Source organism: Podarcis gaigeae, assembly GCF_964106915.1.
Source record: "Podarcis gaigeae genome assembly, chromosome: 5".
In the NCBI taxonomy this organism is placed as follows: Eukaryota; Metazoa; Chordata; class Lepidosauria; order Squamata; family Lacertidae; genus Podarcis; species Podarcis gaigeae.
The window spans coordinates 47,037,591-47,059,186 of NC_139681.1; the positions used below are offsets into that span (position 1 = coordinate 47,037,591).

Below are 21,596 nucleotides of genomic sequence, written 5' to 3' on the forward strand. Positions count from 1 at the left end.
TCTTGCAGTAATCATATAAAATGTGAACAAATGATGCTGACCATTAAAAAAGCCTGTGCACACGCATCAAGGAGATGTGACCAAATCATGTACAGCTGCCTGCTTTGACTAGTTTATCCTGACTTCCTTGAGCTTTAGAGAGAAAACTAAGGATATCTGACTAAGACCATTAGCCTTCTCCCATATCCCAAGAAACGGAGATGTGCACAGACATTCAGCGCTACCTTCTTGAGTGGCTTCTACTGATATCGGAGGTTTGCTGCTGGAATAAAGAGCTCAACAGTGGGCCCACAATTTCTGGTGCCTTATCTTTACAGCCACAGCTTGGTGGTTCTAAGTAGGAGATACCAAAATTACTGTCCTGAGACTTCGCAAGTTGATATAAGCTTGTACAACACAGAAAATACTAGTAGTGTAGTTTGCAGACACTGTGCTGCAAGAAAATATGCAGGGACTGACTCCTTAGCCTCTATTCTGTATATCTACTGAAGAAGCCAAGTAGTGAGTAGGTGGAGTCCCATAGTGGATTAAAATAGTATAATAGCTTAGAGACCATATAGTCAGTGTGGTACAAAAGGGATGGGAGGAGAACTCCAGTTCAACAGAAAAACCAGCAGCTGGCTTCATAATGTTACCCTCAGGGGTGCAGCATGAACGCAGGTTTCAGTTTCTTTTAGAAGGGGTTCACAGAAGGTTTGTGCCAAATTTGTGATATATGGTTTATTTAAACATATATACAGGCTGAGCAAAACATGGAGGTTTATACCATTAACACTCCAACAGATCCTCCTCCACTATTGGATTTTTTTTTGGGGGGGGTGCTACCCAGCTCCTTCAGAGCTCCCAAGAAATTTTACAGCTCTGATCCTTTCCTTAGAGACTGTCTCCAAACTTAAAACATGCAGCTTCATCTCAAAAAAAAACACTAAATGACACCATCATTTGCAGGAAGCAGAGGGAGCTATGCCCTCGTGACCAAAATACTCTGAGAAGCCCATCCCATGCATTGTGTAATTGTTACCTGTGTCCTCGGATGGAAGCTGAGGTCTTACTTCCTGTTCCTCTATGTCAAACACTGCAACTTCTGGCGGTGGTTGTGGTAGCACGGGTGCAGCCTTCACGGGAGTTGTAGATTCTGGTGTCTCAAAGGCTTCTTCAGAGTCTGAACTCCTGGACACAAACAAAGAAATACAGGTATAAAAAAAGAAAAGAAAAGAAAGGGACATACAGGATACTTCTTCAAAATCACCTGCACAAAACAGAACACAACAAACGATACTTGGAAAACGCAGAGCGCTCTATTTGAGGCCAGAATACCTCTGCATTTCTCAGAGATATTGAGCTTCCTTTTGCAGCATGATTTCTGGAACAGAATATCATGTTTCCAGGTTCACCCTGAAGAAATGCTGACATGAAAGATGTCAAGGCATCACAAAAGCAAACATGCACACAGGATAAAGAAAATACTGCCTGGAAAAGCCTGCCTTTTCAACATAAAGGAGGCTTCAGCCCAGGCAAACTAAAACAATGCCAATGGGACCTTTCAATGAGATGTTGGAATTTTCCTTGGCACAAGCGCAAGCAAACCTAATAAGGAAATACCCTTAAGAGAGTTGCATAAAGCTCTTTTAAATCCCGGTTCAATCTACCTTGATATGCAGCAGAGTGTGAGTTCCTACAAAACAAGAGAACACAGGCTTTGAGTAGCATTGGGTGCTGCCTAGCCTTTCAGATGGGGGGGGGAGGCACCATTTAGGGAGATGGGGAATTCCCATTTTTCACACTAGCCTCCTTACTTCATACCACAAATGCTATCTGTATTTCCAGCTCACTCGCAAGATGTGTACTATCAACAGCTATTCAGGCAAATTAAACAAATTCCTTTCCTTAAACTGGGAGAGAGGTGCCTGATTGCACTGGTGATACTGTAGTTAGAATCACAACAAATGCTATTAATGCATGCAGCTCTTCCATAATGAAACTTAAAATATTTTCAAATGCAGATTGATGGATCTTCCTGAATCTTGCTTCCCCTCCACCAACCCTCCTCCTGCCAAAACCTCTGTGCCCATTTCACTATCTGAAATGATACCCCATCTCCCTTCAGAATTCAATCATTCAAGGTCTTATTTTTAATCTATGTACCTTGCTATACAGTTTATCCAGATCACACTTCCACCAAACAAATTGTCCCAAACTTAGACTGTATACACACCATATGTTTAAAGCACCCCCCCAAAAAATAACCCTGGGAATTGTTGTTTACCCCACAAAGAACTACAACTCCCAGAAACCCTAACAAACTACAATTCCCAGGATTCTTTGGAGGAAAAATGTACTTTGAGTGTACCGGAGGTAGGCAGCCTAACAATAATAATAATAATTAGTAACAATAATCCAGAAGGAATATGACGACAGCAAACAAGTGAAACATGAGGATGCAAAGTGGAGCCTATGTTATCATATGCAAGGCAGAACAGAAACATTGATATAATAAAGATGTGATGGATTAATGGGGATGGTGAAATACAAGTCTCAACTGAGTCTCTGCTGCGTAACAAAATTTAAATAAGCAGACAATCGATCGAGGATGTAGTCTTTCTAGAATTAAAGCTGAATGGATCTTGTTTCCATTAATGAACTGGAATGGGATGGGGAACACTGAAATACAAATATATATAAATGGAGATTATATATATATAATCCATATATATATATGGATATTTTTTTAAAAAAATCCAGTCAAACAATGTAGTACACGATTGCCTTGAAAACTGCTTAGGCAAGCATTTCAGCTAGTCAAATGGCAGCTTTTCCTTCTGGCCTTTGATAAAATGAATTTAATGGTGTGACAGTTTCCTGAAAGACAGGACTAGGACTGACTTGCCTATTTCCAGCGATTCGCTGCATGGCTTGGAGACTGTAGTCTCCGCTGCTTCTCACAGCTGTCCACATCCAACGCGTCCACTGCATGGGGGACAAAATTTGCCATGAGGTGAAAGCCATTTCCTCCTGAGGAAGCAGTCTAGAAGCCGTCCAGATAGATGCACAGTAGAGAAGAGGAAGGTCTTCCCTGACTTCGCCAGACTCAAAAGGAAAACGCACAGATCCTTGCAAAGCAGCAAATTGCTAGATTCACAAGAGAGGGTTTCCCTTAAAGCAACGAAGTGCAACTGCTGGATTTGCATTCCTATTACATTCACTTAAATCGCTTTCTCCGTACAATAAAGCCTGTGTGGGCTGCGGGTGAAAAGCCCCCAGTGTTGCTCCTGACAGCTCAAGTGGTTTGATGGACCGGATTCGCTTCTGTTATCTCTGCAGAATGCCAATGAGGTTTTAGTCTTCCTGACTACAATGGGAAACAGCATGCGGCTGCTTAGAACATACCTTTCTCTCTGGAACTTATTTGCCTATTACTACACCTGGAGGCAGCCAAATGATTTCTACTAAATACTGTTCCCAGGTTATTATTTTTCTGCCGAGCTTGTTGCAAATAAAGTTATCTCTAGCCAGGGAAGGGGACACCAACATGAACAAATGCTTTTGACAGAAACACTCTAGCAGACTATTATTGCTTCCCCAAACACGTCCTTTGTCTGTAGGTTCAGTCCACGTCTATGAAGCGTGCAAAGGCATCAGTTGCCGTTTTTATTGTTATTATTGCTTCTGACCTATGCCCATCCCCCGCCCCACTTCCCAATGCATTAAGGCTGTGAATCAGTGTAACAAAGGACTTCTGTAAAAGAAAAATAAAATCCACAGGTCTTGGCAAAGAACTCCTGTGGGGACATTTCAATCTCTTGAAATATCACGGGTGAAAACTATGTTGACTCTAGCATGATTGGGATTCACCTCGCTGCCCTCCACTAAATCAGGAAAAAGAAAACATTTCTGCTGGAACAGGGGGGGAAACCCTACATTGTTGTAGCCAATAAAAATAGTTTGTTTTTTTTAAAAAAATGCAGTTTTCATTAGGGATGCTTCAAATATGAGTCTCCAGCATACATAGGCTGACCAGCTCAATATCCTGTTTCAAACACTTGCCAGTGATGTGTGGCTCAAAAATGGCACATTTATGTCACCCTTTATTTCACCAAACAACTTTGTCTAGAATTTGTTTTTAAGAGGCTGCAACATGTCTGAACCGTCCAGTCATTGTGCTCTTACTTGTACTGAGGACACGCCACAAAATCCAACTAACATGCCTGAGATGCATTACTTATTCATGACTCTTTTGGCTCCTGAAAGCTTGGGCCATTCCCTCCCTCTCCAAGAGCAGCGACAGCATGAACTCAGCAGCAGCTCTATGAATAGGCAAGATGAAAATGTTGCCTCAGATGTCAACACTGTCCAATGGCGCACAGCTATCCACCAGAAATCAAACAGGCACAAGACTAAAATTTAGTTGGTGGGTAATGTGGAAGGTCACCATTTGGATTTTCATTTAGTTTACTTAAAATCAACTATAAAATACAATTCTGTTCCAAAAATACTATCTAGCTATCTAATACACTGTGTATTTATACAGACACATGGTATGACAAATGGTCCAACTTCTTCCTAGCAGCAGCACTTTAATGCATTTATGTATTTTAAAATATGCTTATGCCATTCATCAAAATGGTGTGCAGAATGGTTTACAAAAAGGTATGGTTGCGCTGGCAGGGGATGGAGGAATATCACAAATAAAATTTATAGCAGATAAAAGAACAGAAATAGAACCTGAAATGTCTGAGTGAATAAAAAACATTTCCCCTGGAGTCCAAAAGAGTGTTGTTAGCCCCCAGGTGTGCCTCCTTTTGAGATGAAATTCCACAGCTAGGAAGCTACAGCTGACAAACCTTTTCCCTAGAGGACAATGCTGGAGGAACGTGGACAAGGGCATTGACAAGGGAGAAGGTGCTTCTTTATAGGTCTGCAGTTGTTTAGGACCTTTACAAGCTAAGCACTGGCACCTAAGGGACACATTCACTCGTGGGCAACCTTGGGACCACATGGGTGGGTGGGGCCCGAAGCAAAGTGGGTGGCACAATGGATGCAACTCTCACCTTTGTACAGTAGGTTACATTCCAAGCACACAAAAATGAGAGCCTACTCACACTGCCTTCCATCTACTCAAGCAAAAAGTGTTATTACAGATCAATGACACATTACAGCCAGTCAAAAGCACTTGAGGTGGCTACATAGTATTAGTTCATGGATAATCATGGCTAAACTATCTTGCAGCTGGTGGACCAGTTATAGCTGCTAAGGTGCTGTGTGCCTCAGAAGCTACAAAGGACCTCAAGAGACAGAGCAGGGTCTAGCAGAACCTTCAGGTAGAGGACCTGCTGTTTCAGGGCAAGGTAATCCTACCCAGATATGGAAGTCTTTGGTAGAGGCACGCATGACCAAGTCAGGTAACAGATTTCACAATTGTTGACCAGACATGTTGACCAGCATAAATTTATAGTGGTACCTCGGGATGCGAACGAGATCTGTTCCAGAGCCCCGTTCGCATCCTGAAGCGAACGTAATAAGCGACGGCACGTCTGTGCGTGTGTGGGTCGCGTTTTGCTGCTTCTGCGCATGCTCATGATGTCATTTTGAGCGTCTGTGCATGCACGAGTGGCGAAACCAAGAAGTAACACACTCCGTTACTTCCAGGTTGCCGTGGAGCGCAACTCGAACATGCTCAACCTGAAGCACATTCAACCCAAGGTATGACTGTATTTGTGTTGGGTGAATTTTCAAGCAAATATCTTGTATCACTCTCTTCTAAATTGTGCCCTAAGAATTAAGTATATGAAGAAGTCGCCCTTGATCCTTGGTCTGAAAACTATGAGGAAACATTCCTGACAAATATGAGGAAGCTGGATTAACAGTGACCAGGGTGCTTCTCAGCTTTTAAAATCCTATCCAACAGTCTTGTTTGTTCATTGCTTTCAAGATCAAGAACCCATGGCACTATTAGAACCTGAGTGTCTGGAAACTGAATGGTTTAACATTAAAAGCTGATGCACAGAACAGCAGCAGAGACACAGAGGATTTTAACATTTCATTTTTTTTTAATAAATATTTTATTAAGATTTTTATAAAAGAAAAACATAAATAACAAACAACATTGCTTATATCATACACAAAGTTTCATAACTTGTTTGGACTTCCTCACGTCTCCCGCTCCCACTTACATTGTTAAAAAGTTTTTTCAAGCAAATTATCATCTTGTTTACAATCTTATATCCACTCATTTAAATATAATCTAATAGTTCTCCCGAAGGGTTTGTCTTTTCCTTAATCTCACTTATCATCTAATTCCAATCTAGTTTAGTAGTGGCCAATTATTTATGATCAAGCATCCTTCTTAACATTCAATCAAATTACAATATTTTTGTAAAAAAGTTTTAAATTTCTTCCAATCTTCTTCCATCCTTTCTTCTCCCAGGTCTCGGATTCTGCCGGTCATCTCTGCCAGTTGCATATAGTCTATCAGCTGCATCTGCCATTCTTCCAGTGTGGGTAGATCTTGAGTCTTCCAATTCTTAGCAATGAGTATCCTTGCTGCTGTTGTTGCATACATAAAAAATGTTCGGTCCTTCTTTAACACCCTCTGGCCGACAATACCCAGGAGGAAGGCCTCTGGTTTCTTAGTGAAGGTATACTTAAATACCTTTTTCAACTCATTATATATCGTTTCCCAGAAGGCCTTCACTTTAGGGCAAGTCCACCAGAGGTGAAAGAATGTTCCTTCATTTTCTTTACATTTCCAACATTTATTATCAGACGAATGGTGTATTTTGGCAAGTTTAACTGGGGTCATGTACCATCTGTATATCATTTTCATTACATTTTCCTTCAAAGCATTACATGCAGTGAAGTTCAGCCCAGTGGTCCACAACCTTTCCCAGTCCTCAAACATAATGTTGTGCCCAATATCCTGTGCCCACTTTATCATAGCAGATTTAACCATTTCGTCTTGTGTGTTCCATTTTATCAGCAAGTTATACATTATTGATAGTACCTTAGTCTTTGGTTCTAACAGTTCTGTCTCCAACTTCGATTTCTCCACCTGGAACCCTAGTTTTTTGTCGGATTTTAACATTTCAGAACACCTTTGAGAGCTCCCAAGTATGAATAAAAGCTGCGAACACGCACACACAGTGTTAGTTCTTTTTTAAATAAAGGCTGACTATTTGACTCTTGCCAAACTTAACTTCTGTATAGCAAGTACTCCTGTTTCGCTTGCTCTCTGCAGCTTCCTTTTTGCAATAACCCTATATCATCTGTTAAGAACTGAAAAATTGGATCACCTCAGAAAGTTATTACTCTTTCATCCTAGATTTTCTCCAGAGAGAGATCAGGAGCAGCCCTCAGATTTGTATGCTTTCCCATGCTATAACCCCATTTACATTTCCCCTCACATGGAAAGAGATTAACACTCAACTAGGAGTTCACATTCTGAACTACTGAAAATTAAACCCAGGCTGATTACCTACCCCTCCCTGGAAACAATTGGGCAGGGGGAGGGGATAAGATATATGTAGGTTATGTGAAGTACAGTAGTCTAGTAGAGGATAAGAGACTGAGCTATGAATCAAGACGTCCCATGTTCAGATTTTGCCTCCACCATTTATTCACTAGGCCACCTCAGACAAGCCTCACTCTTTCAGTCTCATCAGCAATATAGGAGATATAAATACGTAACCTTACAGGGTTATTGCAACGATTACACTCAAATAACACATGTGGAGGATTTGAACACTTGGAAATGTTTTGAGGGACGCGATGGCACTGTGGTCTAAACCACTGAGCCTTGTGGGCTTGCAGATCATAAGGGAAGCAGTTCAAATCCCCATGGCGGGCTCAGCTCCCGTTGCTCTGTCCCAGTTCCTGCTAACCTAGCAGTTTTAAAGCATATCAGTGCGAGTAGATAAATAGGTACTGCTGCGGCAGGAAGGTAAATGGCATTTCTGTGCGCTCTGGCACTCGTCACAGTGTTCCATGTGCCAGAAGCAGTTAAATCATGCTGGCCAAATGAGCTGGAAAAGCTGTCTGCAGACAAACGCCGACTCCCTTGGCCTGAAAGCCTCTGAGCACCACACCCCACAGTCAAATTCAACTGGACTTAACCATCCTGGCGCCCTTTACTTTTACAAATGTTAAGTATATTATATTTTAATGATTTCCCATGAGAATCTGTGTTGCTGGGAAAGTGCTTTATTTTAAAGGGCCAGAATCCTATATGTATGAGGAAATGGAAAGCAGGGAAAGTTCAGTTTATAACAGTACTGGCAGATATCTGTTCTTGTGGAACAACCAAGCCACATTCCTTATGCGCAGCTCTAGCTCTGAGAACAATCCCATCACAAGCATTTTCACTGATTTTCGGAAATTTAGAGACTATGGGGTATACTGGCATTCTGTCTAGCAAGGGAGAGTGTTTAAAGTCCACACACACACACACACACACACACACACACAAAGATGGATATTTTCACAGAAACTAAACTTCGTCCTTTCTAAGAATGAAAATTTGCATGAAACCCTGGTCAGCTCACCCATGCTGAGTGATACAATTGCTCGGTTTGAGGGTTCTTGGTTTTTCCTCGCCGCTGTTGTACAACTAGTTGAATCCTTTAATTGCAACAGATACATTCTTATTCAAAAGTAATAACTTGCACAGTACACATCTGCTGTGCACTCGGTCTGTGGCACACTGTAATGACTGGCACTATTCTATTGAGCACACTAATCTTTTGAAATGTGTGAGACTGTGTTCATGCGGAGGCCAGACTAGATGGCCTAATTGTACAGGGCTTGGGGTTGCTGAAGTCGATACAAATTAGGTCAGTGACACAAACAGCCAGGATGGTAGATGCTGGGGGGGGGGGGAGCCTTGAAGAAAAATGTTGTTGAAAACATGTAATAATAAAGTGGATCTTAAAACAAAAAAAGTTTTAAGAATTCCCACTGCTGTGCCTTATTGTGAAGCTATATGCTGAAAACCCCTTTCCCTCTAATCACATTTATTTCCTTTTAAAGTATTTGGATCAGGAATATTAGCATGAGGACAAAGAAATTCATTCCCTGTTGGGACTACAAGGATCAAGCCAGGCAGTGTACATATGGCTTTTACAGTGTGACACAAAACACATTCCTTTAGTGTCAAAGCCTTGTTCACCTTTTAGGCAAAAAAGGAAAAGGGGGAAAAAGACACCTTACTGTACAAGAATAATATGCTGAAACCCAGTCTGTATCATGAAAATACATAGCTCCTTTACTCCAGTAATCAGCTGTATATTAATATTTTGTTCCTAAGTTTAAGACTGTCATAGAAGTACAGAGTTGAAAGGGATCACAAGGGTCATTCAATCCAACCACCTGCAAATGCAGAAATCTTTTGCCCAATGTGGGGTTCAAACCCATGACCCTGAGATCAAGAGTCTTGTGCTCTACTGACTGAGCTATTTGTCGTACAGGAACAGGAGCACAAGGAAGCTGTCCTTTATCAGATTATTGGTTCATCTAGCTCAGTACTGTCTACAATGACTGGAGCAGACAGGGACCTTTCCCCAGGTCTACCTGGAGATGCTGAGGAATGAACCTGGGACCTTCTGTTAATTTGCCCATCTAATTATTACTATTGCCATTTGTATTCTGCTCATCTTCTCAGAGAAGCAATGGATTACATTCAAATCAGGACTCCATCATGATGCGTGAAGCACGATATACATGTTTTTCAAGCTGTATATCACATGCATTGGGCTGCTGAGGTATGCAAGGGCTGCCTGATCTGACCAGCTGTAATTGTAAGTAACTCCAGCTCACACCAACAAGGCAGCTGCACAGCAACAGGAATGCACATCAGAGCAGAACTGGAAGAGTCAGCAATTCAGTTATGGGGAGATGTGGCAGCCCAGCTCTGTTGGACTCAGAAAATCCATATGCTCAATAGCTTTGATGACTTCCCAAAATAAGTTGTGGGCATCTGAAAACCAGAATGTCAACCTGGCCCAATCTTAGCCATCATGGTGAATATGCATCCGGTTCTCTACAGGGAGAATTCTGGAATCCAAAACCCCTTGCAAGGAAAAACACACAGACAGTGAATTATGAGTCTTAATTATGGGGTGGTATCTATTACTCATTTCTGCTGCATCTACTTTGTGTCCCCATCGTGCACCAAATTGTCCATAGCAGCTGCATCATAAAACAAGACTACAATCCAAGTCTATATTTATTGGATTCCTTTGTCAGCCATACACCAAGAAAGAGCAAATATTTCAGTGTTCCCAACAGTACCCAAGCTCCATTAAAAGCTGGCCTTTCCTACAACTCTAGAGAGAAATACCGGACAAAAGGCAATAAATCCTGTTGTCTTATTCTCATTTGTCACTTTCAAACTTGATTCCTCCTAAAGATGCATAAATTAAAAATGGGTTCCCAGAATCCATTAAAAATAATGTTCAGCCTGTGTTCACCTTTGGATGTTGCTGGTGAAGGGTAGCAATATATGCAACAATATGATAGTGGAGAAAGAATTAAATGCAGAGTTGACATTTACAGTGACCACACCTGATTTAATGTTGCGTGCAGTTCCATTCTTGTAGCCCAGAAGTTCAGAGTTTTTGTGCTTTTTAAAATGCTATTGGATTAGGCTCTCCAATTAAAAAGAGGCAGGTGCACAATTATTTATTTGAGAGAAACAATATATATTAATTTACCTACACACTCTCCCAATAGAGATGCTGTATCCCTTGATAAAGCAATATTTACCCTGTGACTTCCTTTTTCACCTCATGATGAACAGAAGAGCTGACCTAAGTCTGACCTATATAAACTGATGGGTCAGTAATTTATCAGGTGCCATTTAAAGCCATGTGATTAACTCATTCCCATTCTTCTTGCTGGGAACTGCCTCACACCCACCTTTTAGCAGCCACCCTCCTTCAGAAGTCAGGGAAGTATATTCATTTCACCATTATGGCACAGGAATCCATTTGGCCGATAGGTCCTTTGGGGCATTTTTTTTTTTGTCTTTACTATTAACTATTAATGGCCTGCTATCATACCATTGTAAGGCTTTTCAGTGACAAGATCATCTATCCTATGATTAAATCAAGCGTCGCAATGAGCCCACACTGTGAGTGGGAGACAGAACTGCAAAGCCAGCCACAATGTCTAGACAATGGTGGTAAGAAAAACAACAGCAGAGAGGTAACAAAGGAAATGCCTGAGCTTGATGGTAAAATTAAGGAGTTTTTTCAAATATTATCCATGCTCGTGCAAGTCCTTTCCATTGCAAGCAAAATCATTGCTGGGTTTTGTACATTTATGCATTTCCTTGGCTGCCCTTGGCAAAATAAAACATGGCACTCATCCATGTTGGAATCCTACAGTACTTGTTACATACTGGAGTCATTTTGCTCAAAAAGAAATTAAATTTTAGGGCAGACCTTTGAGCAATGCTTAAGGCACCTGACTCCCCAAATTCAAAAGAGAATTAGGGGTGCATCATCCAGAAGCCATGAACACAGCAAACTGCTATTTACAGGTAATAAGGTGAAACTTGTTTTAGGAGTATGAGGTGTGTTTTTTTAATTACATTGTTATGACAAAGATGGCACCAGGTGACCCATCCTCTGACAAGACACATACTTCATTCAGTGAAACACTTGCAAGCTCTTCTTAGACCCAGGCTGCAAGTCTGTTTATAGCTTGCTTTCTTACCAATTTAATTGCTAAAAAGCAGCTGTGGTTGATCTTATCAGAGAACAATTTCATTATGGTTTAATCTGGTCAGCGGGCTTCTCTCTAGCCATGAAATATAGGAACTCTGGGATAACAGGCCTTAGTATAATTTCCCTGCTTCTTTTCTTTCCAGAGCTATATAGCATTATTTGAGCTGAAGCTATTTATATCCTATTAGCAGCTTCAAAGAATTATGACACTGCATGCTGGGTAAAATGCACACCCAAGTACATTCAATAAAGTCTCCAGGTGTATTTATTCTTATTCTTTTAACTCCAGTTATTTCCCTACTTTTGGATTTTCCCAATTACATTTTAGAAGCTTTATTTTAAAAGGACATAATTATTAGACCTATCACAACAAAGCTAAATAATAAAAGGCTGTTTCCCTTCTGTTGTTTCCTATGTCTGATCAAAATAATAATCAGGCCTATCTCTGTAGTCCTGGGTTCAAAAACTGGCATCATGAAATGCAAGAAGCATGTGCTTCCATTTAGCACATAACTGCCCTTCTACTACAAGTTAATCAGTCCAAAATACCTACCACACTCTTGGTCATATTCACAGAATTTAGAATCCACAATGGGAAAAGGACAGAGAAAACCTCATATCATTACCACCCTTAATGCATACAATCCAGGTGGCTAAAGGGCAGTAAAGGTAAAGGTAAAGGTAAAGGGCCCCCTGACCATTAGGTCCAGTCATGACTGACTCTGGGGTTGCGGTGCTCATCTCGCTTTACAGGCCGAGGGAGCCGGCGTACAGCTTCCAGGTCATGTGGCCAGCATGACTAAGCCGCTTCTGGCGCAATGGAACACAGAAACCAGAGCAGTGCATGGAAACACCGTTTACCTTCCCGCCAGAGCGGTACCTATTTATCTACTTGCACTTTGACGTGCTTTCGAACTGCTAGGTTGGCAGGAGCTGGGACCGAACAACAGGAGATCACCCTGTCGCGGGGATTCAAACTGCCGACCTTCCAATCGGCAAGTCCAAGCGGCACAGTGGTTTAAACCACAGCTCAGTAAGTGGCGATAAACTCTTCAGTACTGAACACATTGAATGTTTACACCGCCTCTTTTTTTTTTTAGACAGGAAATAATCCCACAATAATTAGCCAACCGTAAGCAGCATCTTCTTTGGTTCCCCATCTGTTCTAAAAATGGGAAGCTCCTATGTTTGATAGCAAGCTGCTGCCAGAGGCTACCCATGCTTAGCTTCCAACCAGGAAGAGAACATAGGAAAGCAGATCCTGGCTCTCCTGCTCTTTCAATAGGCTCTTGTGCTGGGAAACATCAAGTTTTCTAATGTCCAAAGTACATGAGGCATTAAAGGTGTGATCACATTTAAACATGTTTAGGGGTTTTGTTTGTTTGCTTTTTTAAGCAGCAGCTGAGCAGGGAGATGATCAGGATCTGGAGCATGATGTGTAGAAAGAGAAATGCTCCGCTCACTCTCACCCAAAATTGTGCTATTTCCCATGGTGAGGAAGCTGCAGGGGTGGTTTTAATTGGAATTATGAAGAAGAGTTTGGATTTGATATCCCGCTTTATCACTACCCTAAGGAGTCTCAAAGCAGCTAACAATCTCCTTTCTCTTCTTCCCCCACAACAAACACTCTGTGAGGTGAGTGGGGCTGAGAGACTTCAGAGAAGTGTGACTAGCCCAAGGTCACCCAGCAGCTGCATGTGGAGGAGCGGAGACACGAACCCGGTTCACCAGATTATGAGTCCACTGCTCTTAACCACTACACCACACTGGCACAGGAGGAAAGGATTAATCCCATGTCCCTACACATCAGTCACAATCCTGATCATGGCAAGAAAGAAAGAAAGGAAGGAAGGAAGGAAGGAAGGAAGGAAGGAAGGAAGGACAAAATTTAAAAAATAATAGACAAAAGAAAGAATGAAGACAGACACAATAAACCATACACTTAACATTATGTGTAGTTTGGGAGTAACCTCCCCACTGCCATCCAAGACCATAAACTTGGTTCTTATGGCCACTTCTATGGTATCCCTGCTAGTCCCCATATACAAGCTTTATCAAAGAAAACCCCAAACTCCTCACCATTCCAATGACACTTTACCCATGTCTTCCATTCCTCAGCTGAGTATGCAGTTCTGGCAGATGTATCTGCCTGGATCTGGAAAAGCTACAGTGAATTATGTTTCTGGGAGTCAGGAGGTTGAGAGACCACATTCCGATCCCTTGTTCTTTGAGACTTGCTGGATAATGATTCTGTGTTTTCTACAGAGACCAAAAGGAAATCCTCTCTAAATTCATTTCAGAATGTGTTCCTTTTAGGAAGTATGTAACTACAGAAGGGTGTAGCTTTTATCTGTTTTTACAACTGCCTGCAAAATTGAATTATCTTTCCCTTGGAAGCAGCCAAGCAATTTGTTTATTTGAGATAAGGCTGAAGCAGGGAGCATGGCAAGAAGTCTCTTCCCCTTTTGTCCATTAATTCCCCCACCGCAGTTTGCACCTGCATTGCTCCTGCAGTAAGTGGCATATCAGGTGACTATTTAACAGCTTATACTAGAAAGCAAAATGTGCAGGGCTTGCAGTTTTCCATTCTGAGGGGAAAGGGGGCTCTCCTCAGATAAATCAAGTTTTACTGAGATAGGAAGGAGAGGCCTATTTTACTGCAATGCAATTATATTAGAAATAGCACTGGCTTCCTTGTGCTCAACAAAGCAACACAGGCGCTGGTCTCCAGAGAAGGCTTTCTATATAATTTCAGTATAAATATGCTTGCAAGATGTGGAGATATCACAGCTACCCAGAAAAAAACAACAATCAAATTCTGCAATTAAACTGATGCTTCCCCATCCATAAATGATATTGGGGGTTTAAACTGGTGAACTCAAGGCCATGTTAATGTGCCACAGAAGCAATTTTTAGTAGTACTCCCCCCCCAGTACATTAGCTACAATGCAACAGTACATTTCTCTCCATAGCCAGCAGTTTGAGAAATAGTACGCTTGCAAGTCCAAACTCTGAAAGAGCTCCTGTATCTGTAATTGTAACCTGCAGAAGAAAGAAGTGTCCTTGACTCTTGGAAGGGTGCCTGGCAGTGGTGGGGGATGTTGGACCCCTCAGTATTGGGGGGCTGGCCTCCTCTGCTTCAAAATACTGAGGGGGCTGAAGCCCCTTGAGCCCCATATACCCAGCACCGCTGTTTTTAACTGGTCACTTTTCACCTGCTCTTAACAGATTAATAGATATATTTTTACCCTGCTATTGCTTATTTATGTTTACTGTTGTAGTAACTGGTTCCTTTTTAATATATATACATATTTCTGTTGTTGTTTATCATTGGCAATGGGGATTTGACATGGAAAGGTGTGACACAACTTTAACGCATAGCAATGTGAGTTACACCCTTATCATCTAAGCTACTTACTAGTGCAGATGAAAGAGTATATACAAACCAGAAGTCAACAGAATTGTTTTTCAACTGTCAGGAAAATCATTAATAACCTAAAGTAGGAAAGGCAAAAAACTGAAATGTAGGTATGTTTTAAAAATATGGCTGCTTCCGTCAGCTCTAGAAAGTATCTTGATTGCAGTTGAATGCTTCAGGAAGTGAAGGGGTGACTTTGAAATCTCACCTTTTCTTGCCACCTTCCATGCTGTTTCAGGGTCTGTAGCCTCTAGAACAGATTGGATGGTGCAGGGGAGGGGTGGTGGCAAAAAATTTCCCCCAACTGCAGACAAAGAAGGCTCCACTGGATTGAAGAGGTTTCCATGGGTGGAGGAACACAATAAGATACAACCCTACGTTTCAGTTTTTCTAGGATTTCATGTCATGCTTGCTTCTGAGAGAATGGATGCTATTTGGATTCCATGTGGCACTGCTCTTATTAAACAAACTGAGCCCTGTTTAAGAGCCATTGAGCTGAAATACTCAACACATAAGTGGGCCATTTCACACAAAACACACTAAGCCACAGTTCAGCATTAAATGCACAAACCTCAGGCTCATATGCTGGCTCTCCCTTGTGGCTACACCAGAGGAGGACAGGTGAGTGGCAGTGTGCAAGCCTGAGACTCACGCAGATAAAGCTAAATCATGGTATAGTACTGGTCCAATTCACATGTCATGTTAAACCCTAGTTAAAAAATAAACTATGGTTTAATGTAGTTTATTTAAAAGTTCTTGCCCTGCTCTTTCCACACTCTTGCACCACCAGGAATAAAGGCAGATTCTGGATTGTTGTATCATCCAAACCTGGCCACGCAGACCACAACTAGTAACCGAGGGTTGTTTTTGCTTATGGCTTGTGGTTTAGTTGGAAATAAACCATGAGTCTATTTCTGGACAACAAAAGAAGCCAGACTCTGACTTGTTTGCCAGCAATGCAAAAGCGATGAAGGACCAGAGGGATAACTTTTCAGCTCATTCACATCGAACCATACTTTGTTTTTAACTTTGTTTTTAATATGGCATGTCCACTTAGTGAACCACTACTTTCTGCTGCTCCTGTGTGGTGTTATTTGTTGACAAAAATTCAGGCACTTTTTAGATCCATATTTCAAAAGTCTGTTTGGGAAATTATTCTGAGAACTGCAGCATATGCAACGCAAAAGAGCTGCTGTGCAAATCTCCTCATGGCATTTTTCATATTTCCTGTGTTTGCAAAGCTGCAACAAACAGTATACATGTGATTTCTTAAAAAAAAATCCAGATTACAATTTGATAGGGCTGTTCCAAGTTTGGTGAGTTTCCTACATTTAAATCACTTTAGTGTTAGGGAAAATAGTGTTTGCTATTATGTCCTGGTGGCATGGAAGGTTTTATTGGTATGCTGTCTTAATATATACAGTGGTACATCTAGTTGTGGACATGATCCATCCCGGGGTGTCGTTCGCACCCCAAAAAGTCCGCAACTAAAGCGGCACTTCTGCGCAAGCGTGGAGCGCAATAGAGTGCTTATGCGCATGTGCGAAGCATGCAGAACGCTTCTGTACATGCACACACGGTGAAACCTGGAAGTATACACTTCCGGGTTTGCCGCGTTCACAACCCGAAAAGCCACAACGTGAAGCAAACACAACAAGAGATATGACTGTAACATATTCCTATCTCCAGAGAGGCGTTTGTGTTTATGAATGCACATTTAGCTATACTAATAAGTTCTGGTAGTTCCCTAGCAGTGGGACTACCTCAGCCATGGTTTCCTTGGTCTAGTCTAGCTGAACTAAAGTTTTATAGCTTTTAAAAATAATAATAATAATGGTTCACACAAACCCATGTCAAACTTCTGTATATTACATTGACCAGAGACCTGCAGCAAGAACTGACCAGCCTACAATATGGGACTCCTAATTATCTCAATTGCCGGATGTGTCTTTGTCATTAAAGCCATAGACACAATTTCATCAACAGACATTCATCTTGATGGCAGCGTGACAACAGCTGCAACAATGGACCACTGAAAAGCCATCTCTCTCTAAAATATGCAGCACATCTGCAGAAGTCTCTTAAGAGATGGGAGGAAATAACCAGGCTATATTTAGAATATACATCAGTGTCCAGAACAAGAAAATACTCACCAGGAGGATACTTAACCACTCGTTCTCCATATCTTTACAAAAATAATATTCAAGGGCCCTTGAGTCACAGCAGCATTCTGTTAAATGAACTGCAACAATGAATCAGATCTCTCTCAGGATCTGCTTTTTCGAGTTTTAACCTAATGTACCTCTTAGGCCTTCTGCTTCTCAGCCTGTTCCCAAAACAAGAGGATTTTGAAAGAGAAAAAGCTTGAACCTTTCACAACAGAATGAAATATACAGTGCTAAAGCACATTGACTAATTTGCACTCCTTTGTAAGATCTAAGAAAGGCATCTTTTACTGACAACTCTGACTTTACTTTTCCCCATACCCAAAACACTTGCAGCATTACAGGCAAGAGCGCTGAACTAAGATGGACAGCTGTCCATGGGATAATGAATGGGATGCCTAGTTCCACCTCTGCTATCTTAATTTGCCTTGCCCAGACTCTCTTGCCACTGAGATATCTGTTCCAGAAACAAGCTGCAATCTTAGTTTTAGATATTAGGCAACCATCTAAGCCTGCCATCAAACATTCCAATGGAGGCAAAGCCAGACTTAGGTTGTGCTTATGCCCCATTGAAATGAATGGGCCATTTCGCTGTGCCTAAGGAATGGGGAGTGGGATATTTATGGGAATCAGGACTGGAGAAGGAAAGAGACAAATTTCCAATATCAACTTCACACAAACACCCTGCACATTAAAGAAAAGCCTGCTGCAAATTAAGTGCTTAACTCTGAAGTGTGGGATACAGTAGTGCTGGAGTAGGAGATAATAATAATAATAATAATAATAATAATAATAATAATAATAATAAACTACGCACAAGAGCAGGTTGCATTTGTATATTCCCCCCCCTTCTGTTGGCCACAGAAAATGGCAAGTTTTGCTCCCCCCCCAAATTATCCAAATTCAATTTCTCACATAAACATAGTAAATGCAACCACAGCCAGCGAGTGATGTACTCAATGATTTTTAGACTTTTGGAGGCGGGGTTTGTTTCTGCAAAGAAACAATTTTCAATTCATTTACAGATGCCTCTCCACTAGTCTGGAGTAGCAAAACAATTAGCAAATGCAATAATGGCTGCTGGTTGTTTTTTTACTAGAATACATGAAAGCCCAGGCAAGGGGTTTCTTTGATCCTAACTGCGCTTGAACTAAACCTCATTGTATTTACCACTAGGAGCCTTGTCAAGCTGTTACAGAAGCTTAAAACTACCCACAGGAGGGCAGACTTCCAATTTTAGATTTAAAAAAATTCATTTTAAAAATCAGGGAGAAACTTGACAATCAAAATGATGTGCCCTATTGTCATGGTTCCCAAGACTTCCCTTATCTTGATTTCCAAGATCATAACCCGGTAGACCCTGTATAACAGAAGTTCTCTTTTCTAACAAATTATTATTATTTACTTCTCTTATGAATTTAACCCATTAATGGATTAAAAGTTAACCCCTCCAGTAGTACTCCAGTAGTAAAGTGAATGACAGGGAGAGTCTTATTATGAAAATGCAGAATCCTCATACATGGATGCTGAAAATAGTAACTGAAGCTTAGCCAAAATGTACCTGAGTCCTATGGCACGTAGTGACTTCCTTACACACCAACAATAACAGTTATGGCATTGAAGTAATTGTATAAATCTGACTTTGGGCGAAGGATTACATGAACAACCCCGTTATCACGATGTAGCTCAACAGTGCCACCTGGAGCTTATGAGATTTTGGACCTCTACCTTTAAGCATAAACAAGCACATTCTGGCATTTGTCTTTGAATAAGCATCCAGGAGGAATTCAGCTCTTTTACACAATGGCCTGAACCGGCCAGGAATTAATGCAATGGAATGGAAGTGGAACGCGCCTCTTAGTAATTTTCTGGTTGGCCAAAGAGAACATGGACATCAGAGATGGGGCTTCTTTTGCCATTGGGCCAAACCACAACCCACCAAGGTCTGAGCTGAGATAGCTCAGTTGGCAGAGCATGGGACTCAAGCCCCACATGGGGGGCTAAAGATTCCTGCATTGCTGGGGATTGGACTAGATGACCCGCATGGTCCCTTACAACTCTGCAATTCTATAATTCCATTTCCCATAAATAAGGGAGGCTTTATTCTCAGTCTTCCTGGAGAAATCTGATCTTATATACAGTGGTACCTCGGGTTACATACGCTTCAAGGTTACAGACTCCGCTAACCCAGAAATATTACCTCGGGTTAAGAACTTTGCTTCAGGATGAGAACAGAAATCATGCTCTGGAGGCGCAGCAGCAGCGGGAGGCCCCATTAGCTAAAGTGGTGCTTCAGGTTAAGATCAGTTTCAGGTTAAGAACAGACCTCCAGAACGAATTAAGTTCTTAACCCGAGGTACCACTGTATATTCTTTAAGCCACCCAGAGTGGCTGGGGAAACCCAGCCAAAAGGGTGGAGTATCAACAACAACAACAACAACAACATCAGGAGTCTGTATGTGAACAGTTGTCCATTTAAAGGAGTCATCTGCATGGTCCAATTCTAACTTAAAGATCAAGAGTCATGAGAAAGGCAGGCAGAGGCCATTTTGCTGCCCCATCAACAATTAACACCTGGAGAGCAGACTGAACAGGCACAGAGGTCACAGTCTTCCCCACTATGGTGAGATGTGCTCTATTTCTATTAAAATTATAGGATTATTTATAAACTGAATTTATTAGCATATGCAACCTTTATATAAGTGGCTACCTTCTTTTGTTCCTTTTTTGTGATGAAGAAGTGGTCAGAAATGAAACTTTCCTCTTGGATAACTCTTGGCAGAGGACACTTACTCTAGGGTGAAGTTTGTTTTTCATAGGGCAATTGCCACAACAACACTTGTCAGTTATGCAGCATTCTGGGAGACAGGAGAAAACGTCATGTGCATGAATGAAAAAGGCACAGGAATCTGCATTACAACCAGGACCTTGGGAGTAGCAAGAATGAGACAACTTGATGTTTCAGAGTTTTCTGTTCACAAGCTTTCATAGGGCGGTTGAATAAGGCAGCTCTTGTGTCATGCATATTGTGATTTATCTAAGATAAAATACTCCAGCCCAGGATGACTCAGGAAAGCCTTTAGATCAGTGGTCCTCAACCTTTTTTGGGGTCATAGAATCCTTTGAGAATTTGATAACAGCTGAAGCCCATCCATAGACCCCAGGCTAAGAGTGTTTTTAAGAACAAATGAATTTTTCTATACTACGTAAACCAGATGTTGGGACTACAACTCCCATCATCCCTGACCACTGACTATGCCAGCTGCAGCTTGTTCAGAGTTGTAATCCAACATCTGAAGGGCCATAGGTTAGCCACCCCTGACACAGAGGTGTCTTTTAGTCTAAAATCAAGATTTCAGCTTTTGTAAGAGGGCCTAAATAGATTCAGAGGTGAAGATAAAACTTTCTTTGCCTCATGTTAAGCATCATGCTTTAGCATCACAATATAATTACGATTTGTTAAGAGATGTAAACAGTAAAAATGAGGCTGCTTTAAAATTCCCAGCGCTTGTCATTATTTTCAGATATACAAGAAGCCAGTTGCTTATTGTAAATAGCGGTAAGGTGTTGTGCACTGAAGGCTCTGCACAAACATTAATAAAAAACAGTGGTGTTTTGACTGCTGCCCTCATATTGTTCTGGTGCTGAAGGCCTTATTCATTCAATATGGCTTCTGCTGGCAGAAGGCGTCAAATAAGTATGCGAGCCTTTCACTGTGCAGGAAGCCCTTTGATAAATACTTCTCAATTAGTTCCCACCACAACTGCTAAAATTAAGGATGAAGATGAAAAGATGTTGACCTTCATTCTGATTCTTTACACTGCTCAATAATAGGCTTATGCCAAAGGAAAGGATTTCAAAAAAAAGTAGCAGTAGTAATTTGGCACATTTAAAGTTCCACAGACCTTGCTGAACAGCTACAGTACTTGCCTTTAGGATACAACTGAACAAACAGTATCTACCAGTACTCCCAACTCTAAAGATTCTTCCCAAGTACAGTGAAAAAGAAAGAAGTTGGGTTTTTTAAATAAAAAAAAATGCAATAAAGTAGATGTTTCACTTAAAATGAATTGATTGAGCTCATCTTTGGCACCAGGTGACATGGATTAAGACATCGCCCCAAAACAATGAATATTGAAGATGCACTAATTGCTGGACATACTGAATAATCCAGGCCTATATACCTGAAACAAGAAAAGGCCCTTCTAAGAAGTTCAATCAAAAACCAGAGTCTGGTATATTTGATTAGATTTGCAGCGTTAGAAAACAGATACTTGGCGAAATGAACTGATA

General features: G+C 41.3%; 1 protein-coding gene across 43 annotated transcripts in view; it reads right to left on the reverse strand.

The window, feature by feature from the left end:
- Positions 1–21,596, reverse strand: part of TACC2 (transforming acidic coiled-coil containing protein 2) — a 155,384-nt gene that overhangs the window by 47,606 nt on the left and 86,182 nt on the right. For 40 of the 43 annotated variants that reach the window (XM_083741135.1, XM_083741170.1, XM_083741132.1 and 37 more), the window contains one exon: positions 1,022–1,170. In XM_083741135.1, the coding sequence (XP_083597261.1) occupies positions 1,022–1,170 (149 nt within the window). Of the gene's footprint in view, positions 1–1,021; positions 1,171–13,799; positions 14,030–21,596 lie in introns of those variants that run through there. The other 3 variants (XM_083741156.1, XM_083741154.1, XM_083741155.1) reach the window with 2 other exon arrangements.